Source organism: Tasmannia lanceolata, unplaced genomic scaffold, assembly GCF_043159265.1.
Source record: "Tasmannia lanceolata isolate RefF3 unplaced genomic scaffold, GAP_Taslan_0.1 ptg000008l, whole genome shotgun sequence".
In the NCBI taxonomy this organism is placed as follows: domain Eukaryota; kingdom Viridiplantae; phylum Streptophyta; class Magnoliopsida; order Canellales; family Winteraceae; genus Tasmannia; species Tasmannia lanceolata.
Window position 1 is genome coordinate 27,795,848 of NW_027518685.1, and position 7,827 is coordinate 27,803,674.

The window sequence follows — 7,827 nt, forward strand, 5'->3', positions numbered from 1 at the left end:
AACCAACTTGCCTAATATACCGCCAAGATGATCCTACGGTGAATCCCAATTCAATCCAACCATGAGATGACACTATTGAGTTGGGTGTCTTGAATGCAACCCGGTTGGGGTCCAAAATATTGCGTACGACCCTAATGCGGCCCGTTTATTCGGCCGATTGGCCCGGCCCATTTTAAGTTATTTCGCCCGAATTGAAGCAAGTTAAGTCCCATTTTATATAAAAGGAGTTTTAAGGCTTATTTTCGAGGTCTGGTCTTTGAGAAGAGGGTTGAGAGCTCAAAAGAGAAAAAAGAGTGTACTAGGGTTTCTTGTGGTTGGATTGAGAGATATTGATCTTCTCTTGTAATGTCTCATTCTTATGGTGGATTTTCTCATTGCCTCTGCCGTGTATGTAGGCTTTGCCGAACCAGTAAAGCTTTGTGTCTTTGTGTGATTGCTTGTGTTTGTCTGCTTCGTTTTGGTTCATTGAAATTGAAGATCGCTATTTTAGAGGGTTTTTCACAGTAGACACATATTCTAACAAGTTTGGAAATTCATCGTGTCCTAGATTTCTTTTTAAATAAAAAAAGAAGGATTCAAAAGCACTCCAAAATGATCCATTTGTGACCGGGGATTAGAAGGGGATCCTTTTGACACCTTAACCGAGGGTCTGTCATGAAAGAGAAGATTAAGATATATCAATCCAATCCAAGTGTTGAGACTATCGATTGGAAAAGTAATGGTCGGCATGAGGTCGATAGAAAGAATCAAAAGACGTAAAAAAGGAAACCGAATATAAAAGCACGAAATCAAAGGCGCAAATTTCGGCAGCTTTGTAGAACTCACACCAGCAAAACTATAAAAATATATGGGCTTGACCGGATCACGTTAGAAAGCAAACTAGCCCCAAAGCCTCCAACAACTCGTTTGAAAAGTTTGGAAAAACGTTGAATCTTGGTAGAAAAAGAAGGGATATTTTCATAGTGTTCAAATGAAAGATTTCAAGGCACATGCAGTGAAAGAGACACCCAAATTTAGAATATGGACTCTAATAAGTGGAACAAGATCTAACTATGACTTCTCAGGGTTTGACAACAGAACAAAGAAAGATCGTTAAAATTAGGTATTTCCTCTTGCCCCCCATTTCCTTTTTGGATGAATATGACAACTGACCACTGTTTAAATAGTAGAAATAGTATCTCCCCTTACTACTCAACTAAGCCTTTGTCCCAAACTAGTTGGGGTCATGGTTTAAAATTTCGACCGAAATCCGAAATTTCGGACCAAAATTTTGGATTTCAGTGGAGACCGACACTGAAATTGACCAAAACCGAAACGGTCATTTATTTCGGCCGAAATTTCGGTTTTTCCGAAATTTGACAAAAAAAAAAACTGTTTTTTAAATATTAATTTAATATTTTACCGAAATTTAATATTAAATAAAATATTCATTTCGTGTTTTGTACCGAAATTTCGGTCGAAATTTCAAATTTTCAAGTACCGAAACCGGTACCGAAACCGAAATTTTAAACCTTGGTTGGGGTCGGCTGAAATAGTATCTACCCCCCTTCATCTCCTTAAATTTGTTAAGTAATTCGACACCCTCATAAACTAAAAAAAAAATTCATCACACATTTTCAGCTGAAATAGTATCTACCCCCTTCATCTCCTTAAATTTGTTAAGTAATTGGACACCCTCCTAAACTAAAAAAGAAAAATCATCAGACATTTTCAGTGCTTCAAAATAAGGCCAAAGCAAAACCTAGTCAACTCAGCAAAACCTAGTTGACTTGGCATGAAGTGATTGAGCACTCGGTTGACCCAGCCGAGTTCTTGGTTGACCCGGCTGGGTACTTAGTTGATAAGGTCATAACTCAGTAGAAGAGTTTTGGTTGGCTTTTTAGAGATAAATGCAGACTCAGACAAGAAAACTGTAAGTTCACTGAGTCGAGTAGACAATGATGAGGAGTTTTGTGAAAATACCCTTCAAATTAGTCAGTAGCTACTCACACAAAAAACACATCCCCTAAAGAAAGGTGTGTGCCCATAAATAGAGAGGTGTAACTAACCTAACAAGAGGTTAGAAAAATCACTTTACTCTACACAAATCTGGTCTGGGGCTGTTTGGTAGATTTTTATAATCTAGGATTGTAAAATCAGATTTTACAAGCTAAAATTTAGATATTATAAGCTAGAATCTGTTTGGTTAGAGGCACTCAATGAATATTTTTTTTGTTTCATTGTTAAGGGATTAAAGGGGTTTTTTTGTTTTTGTTTTTACTTGTATCTTGTTGGGTTAGAGGCAAGGTTTATGTCCTCCTCTTGTGACTTTTTCTTTTTAATTAATAAAATTTAAGGTGCCGCCCTGGACTTCCTAGATAAATTTTGTGTTAAGAAAAATCTAGAATCTGAAATTTAAGTTTAAAACCAAAATTTTAAGGGCCGTTTGGATATGTGGATTTTAGAATCCAGGTTTTTAGTTTGAAAACAGTGTAAAAGAGGGTTCAAGATCAAGCTGACAACGTTTCTTGGATTTTAAGTGAGAAATTCAGGTTTTAAAAATCTCTTATGCATCCTGAGATTTCTAAAACCTGAAAATATGGTTGTATCTGCTACTCTCTGGCTGACAGAAAGAAGGGCGAGAAGTAAAAAAACGACAGCTGATCCGCTTCTTCTCTCGTCTTTTAGCTACAATTTTGAAGAAATCCCGGATTCTAAAATCCGTGTATCCAAACAGCCCCTTAGACTCCTGAAAATGTACCATCTAGGTTTAGCTTTTAAAATCCATGATTTAGCTTGTAAAATCCATAATTTTACGAATATAAAATCCTTGTATCCAAAACGGCTCGAAAATAGAAAAGCAAACCAAACAGGAGACGACAATTTCTTTATGCTAACCATTGATTACTAGAAGAAGAAACCAAAACTAAAACCTTCATTAAGCAAATATGTTTACAAAATACACACTCGTAGCAAAACAAAAGTACAAAGCTACCGTACAACCCCCCCAACATTATCTGTATATACTCTACCGTATATCTCTCTCTACCGTATTATACGCTACACGTACTTCTGCGCGAACCGGTTTACAAGTGCGAGGGCATTGCTCGTAACCTGCGCCACATTGACGATTCTACCCTTAACGGCGGCCTTCACTTTTCCGTTCATGTCCGCAATTCCGTCTACGCACGTGGTGTCATCCGTGAGAGCGGCGCTCACCCACGTCTGAACATTACTCACGTGCCACTTGAAGCTCGCGCCACCGGCTTGGCTAATCTGACCCAGCTCCCGAATCGATTGGCTAAGCCGATCCACACTATCACTCATATTCTCCACGCAGTCCTTTATCGCCGCCACGTCACGTGACTTCATCCCCTTAGTATTTGAGAGGCTCGACACGAAAGCGGAAGCCGATCGAGCCCGAGCCAAGCTGACGGAGAGCGCGGTTTGAGCCAGTTGGCGTGGGCTATTTTGGATGGTGGAGGCGTAGACTGAGAGACTCTGTACGCACAGCGCAGGATAGGTCGTGGCGCTACATGAGGTCTTTATGAAGTCTGTTGTGCCGGTTTTAGCTCCCGACACGATACAAAAGATGGAAAAGAGTAGAAAAGAGAAGGTGGTGGCTCTTGTGATTCCTGCCATGGTTCTTGAGATGGTTGAAACTTGAAAGGGTTAGGCAAATATAAGGGGATAGAGAGAGAGAGATGGGGGTGTGGGGTTTAAATAGAGGTTGGTTTGTGCATCACATCACATGTGAGTCCTTTTTGTTTTTATATTGGCACTACTGTGTAGTAATTGCACTGACTCACCATGTCTTTTCTTTTTTAATCAGCTTTCAAGGCTTCTTGGGAAATGGAATAACCTTTTGACATACAAAATGAGAGCAAAATTATCAACACATGGTAGTGCCAATATCAGAAGTCCAAAAAACAGAAGTCTTTTCGTATTATTTTTTACGGTTTTGTGGGACAAGGGCTGTCTGCCGACCTAAATGGGAATGTGATACCTTTTTTAAAAAATTGTTCACACAGGCTGAGATCTTAGGAAAATCAGAATAGAATAATAATTTTAACGACTGGATATTGCTACCGACACCCCCATCAAATAATAATAATAATACCAGTGGTAATGCAACAAAGAGAAGTGGAGTAATAAGCTTGATATGGGTCTTGGGGGTATATACTAATCTAACCTAATTACCCAATTGCTTAGTTGCCTAATCTAATAGCCAAACCATACAACGGTCAGATCTACTATATATGATACTTTAAAAAAAAAAAAAAACAACTCTTGTCATTGAAAGTGTTTACTAAGGCTCTGTTTCTTTTGAAGTAAAATGGGCGTAAAACAAATTTTATGCCTATTTTTCCACCAAAAAATGAAGAAAATTTTATTTCGCCCAATTTACATCTTTAGTCTTTTAAAACACAACCCTTTGGGTAAGTTTGGATGACCCAAAAAGTGAGAAAATCAAAGTAAAATTCCTACCATTATTTGGTTCCCATTTAAAATGTATCAGCCTTTGTCGGCTGTAAATTTTCCAAATGCAAGCGGTTTTGTACTATTTGACATTCCTCTCAAATCAAGAGAAAAACCAAAGTAAAAAAATGAGAATCTCTTTCTTTCTACTTCTATATTAGGTACATCCAAATGGACCCTTAGTGAAACAACTCTATATAAACTCAAAGGTTGTCTTATGCACAACGGATGAGGGATTACGTTTGGTTGCCGGAATTTTTTTGGTTCTTGGGATTTTTGTGGAACAAAAAACTTCCTGGGAGATTGGTGGGAAAAAAAACTCCATGGAAGTATCCCGGTAAAATAAAAATCCCATGTTTGGTTGACCGGACTATGGTGGGAAAAAAAAATGCTTTGTTTGGTTGCTTGAACTGTTGGGAAGAAAAAAAATTCTTCTGCAAGCTTATTTTTGGTTCCTGGGAGTATTTTTTTTTCCTTCTTGGGGTTTCGTGCAGGGTTATTTTGGTTCCTGGGATTATTTTGGGCCCACCAACCAAACATGGGTTTCCTGCGGAAATTCCACAAAAGTCCCAAGAACTAAAAAAAATCCGGCAACCAAACGTAGTGAGAAAAACACTTTTGGCACAAAACAAACAAACTATACAACATGAAAAAATATATGTTTTTGAAATTTAAATTACATCTATTCAATTCTTTAAAAGATAACAAAGCCCTTTCATTCGACCCGGCCATTACTAATCGATTGGAGATAACACGCAATTGTTCATATGAAGGCCACTGATTGGGCAGTTAAAATAACCCAATAGGTGCAATTTTTTTTTCGTTCCCATCTATTTTGGAAAGAGACCAACTGTTTAAGCGGTGACTTGTGACTTGTGAAGCGGACCTTTGTCAATAAAAACAAGAAACGATTAATCTTCAACTCTCAACTGGTGAGAGATATGATGCTCTACTCTTGTATGAGTATTGTCACATTCACCTAGCTTTAATTTTTCTCTAACCAATGAGCAGAGACTTTGGGAGGAAAGTTCTAAACCGACACGAAATCCATGAAAAAAGCACAACACAAACTCCTTCATTCAACGCATTTAATTGGAGATGAGAGAGCTAAACAAGAAATGAAAATTGCAGTTTGTAATCCAAGAAGGCCTAAATTACAACTGGGTGTACACGCAACATCACGTTTAATGATCCCATTACGACTCTTTCTTTGAAAATTCAGAATTACACAAGGATATTCTTAGTGACTATCATCGCAAATTTGTAGAAAATTGAATGTTTAATTACATCAATTGTAATCAGCTATCACTCTTCCACACGTAAATAGGGTGAACGAATTATCAAAATAAAATGTGTTTTTTTGAAAAGAAAAGTGTACTTTATTTGTAAAGTGAGGTGCTAAAGTGCTTTGCGAGGATAGCCCCACATTGGAAACTTAAAAAGTTGGAGAGGAGTGTATAAAGCTTCTCCTACTTCTCTCTTTTGCTTTGTCGCACAATGGATTTTGGAATGGTAGATCCGTAGTTGCAACGTCCGCACATGTGCGGCGTGGGCAGTGGGATGATTAGTAGTAGTCGGTCGGGCCGTAGGACAAGTCATGAGTGTGATTGGTCGGTCGGATGTGTTCCAATGGCTCTTGTTGGAGCGGGTGCGATATGAGACGTCGGATTGTGGGGGTAATGGCTAGTGGGTGATCGGTTGCGCGGTGTGGATCATTGGAACGCATCCAGTCGTGTCCCAACGATCAGAAGCCGATCGGGTGCAATCTGCGCCAGTTACGAGCGTGGGGATGCAAAAGCTTAGTCACTCCAGGATTGATCTGGACAGCAGAAAGGTCACCATGAGCTCTATAAATAGAGCAGATGGAACTTGAATTTGAGAAATTCCAAAGCAATTCATGTTATGTGTGCATCTCTCCATCTATGTGATACGTGTGCATCCACAATCCACAAGTATCTGTTATGTGTGCTTCTTTACAAATATCCAATAAGCGGTGTTTATCTAATAAGAGTCCAATAAAATGTGGTTAGTTGGTTGTGGGTAGGAGATATGGATAGGAATAATTGCTGATTTGTAGGGGTTAAGTTGCTAGGATGTAGGAGTTAGCTACGAGTCTCTTTTTAAGTTATGGGCCATGCAATGTAAAGTTGGGTCTTGAATAAAAATTTAATTCGGAAGGTTGTGTTTTGAACAGAAAGGAGGAACGACCCTTCCCTCGAAGTGGGTCAAGAGGCCAATCTTTCCTCTAAGAAGATCAATCCGGTTGCGATCCGAATCGGGTTCGTAACAATTCCTCTCTTGGAAGCCCCTTTCAAGCATTGTTCTTTATAATTTTGGGAAGGAGTGTTGAGCATGTTTGGCAACCATGAAAAAAAAAATTTGATCTCAGTTTACCCAAGGTGAGAGGAGGGTAGAGAAGGCTGGTGAGAGAGATTTGAAAGGGCAGCGAGTGAGGAGAGCATGTGATAAGGTTGGTAAACAAAGGAAAAAAAACCTTTTTTAAAATAATTCTTTTTCTTTTTCTAAAACTCCACCTAAAAGCTGAAAACTAGACGCTATATATTCTAGTCCAAGTTGCTTCTTTGCCTAACTTTATAACAAGCCTAATTTCATTACTTGTATAAGTGGAGGCATGCCAAATCGCACTTCGAATGAGACTCAACAAGGTATCAACCAATCAAAGAGAGGAGACTTCTCTGTGGACGATGTGGATCTGCAGATCTCTTTCTTTAGATGATGTGTTTATACGTTTTGCCTTTCGCTAACGGTGATTGTTAGTAGAGTCCCACTACAGATAGAGCCCTGTAAAGATCAAAGAGAAAAGTACGGAATGGGGGCTCATGTTTCGAGAAATTATGAATTTCGGGCACCTTTTAAAACAAGAATGAAACACGGGCTAATCTTCAAAATCTGGTGGTGAAAAGACCTTATACCCTTCTGACATTGACAGAGTCCTCCTTTTTCATCACTGCCTATTAAATTGGCGAGCTTCACGAGGATTCTTTTGGTTCGTTGAATGTGTATTTGAACCGACAGAACCTTGGGTTCGTTTCTATCTTGGCTGTCAAAAATAATTAGAGATGGATAGATGCTTAACACGTGTTGGAAAACTTTTTGGAACGCTGACGTTATCTTTTCTAACTTCAATTTTTGCTTAGAACAGTAATGTTATTGAATACGTCTCTTTTGGCTTAGAATCTTTTCCCTTATCTTTTGGTCCTCATTATTTACGCCGGTGTATCCATTACTTCCGCCGGCGCACACCCTATTTCCGCTAACCCCATGAATTCCGCCGCCGTACACCTTATTTCAGCTTGCACCCTATTTCCGCCGGCGTATCCCTTTATTTACTCCGGCGTACCCATGAAT

The 7,827-nt window shown here is 39.0% G+C and overlaps 1 protein-coding gene across 1 annotated transcript; it reads right to left on the minus strand.

Moving 5' to 3' along the window:
* Positions 1–2,896: 2,896 nt before the first annotated feature.
* On the minus strand, positions 2,897–3,680 carry LOC143885040 (21 kDa protein-like). Its single transcript, XM_077388992.1, has one exon. The coding sequence runs from the start codon at positions 3,619–3,621 to the stop codon at positions 3,040–3,042; it is 582 nt and encodes a 193-aa protein (XP_077245107.1). The 5' UTR covers positions 3,622–3,680; the 3' UTR covers positions 2,897–3,039.
* Between the last annotated feature and the right edge of the window lie 4,147 nt (positions 3,681–7,827).

Excerpts from the sequence above, each read along its gene's own strand:
- LOC143885040 (XM_077388992.1), bottom strand. The coding sequence starts at position 3,621 with ATGGCAGGAATCACAAGAGCCACCACCTTCTCTTTTCTACTCTTTTCC.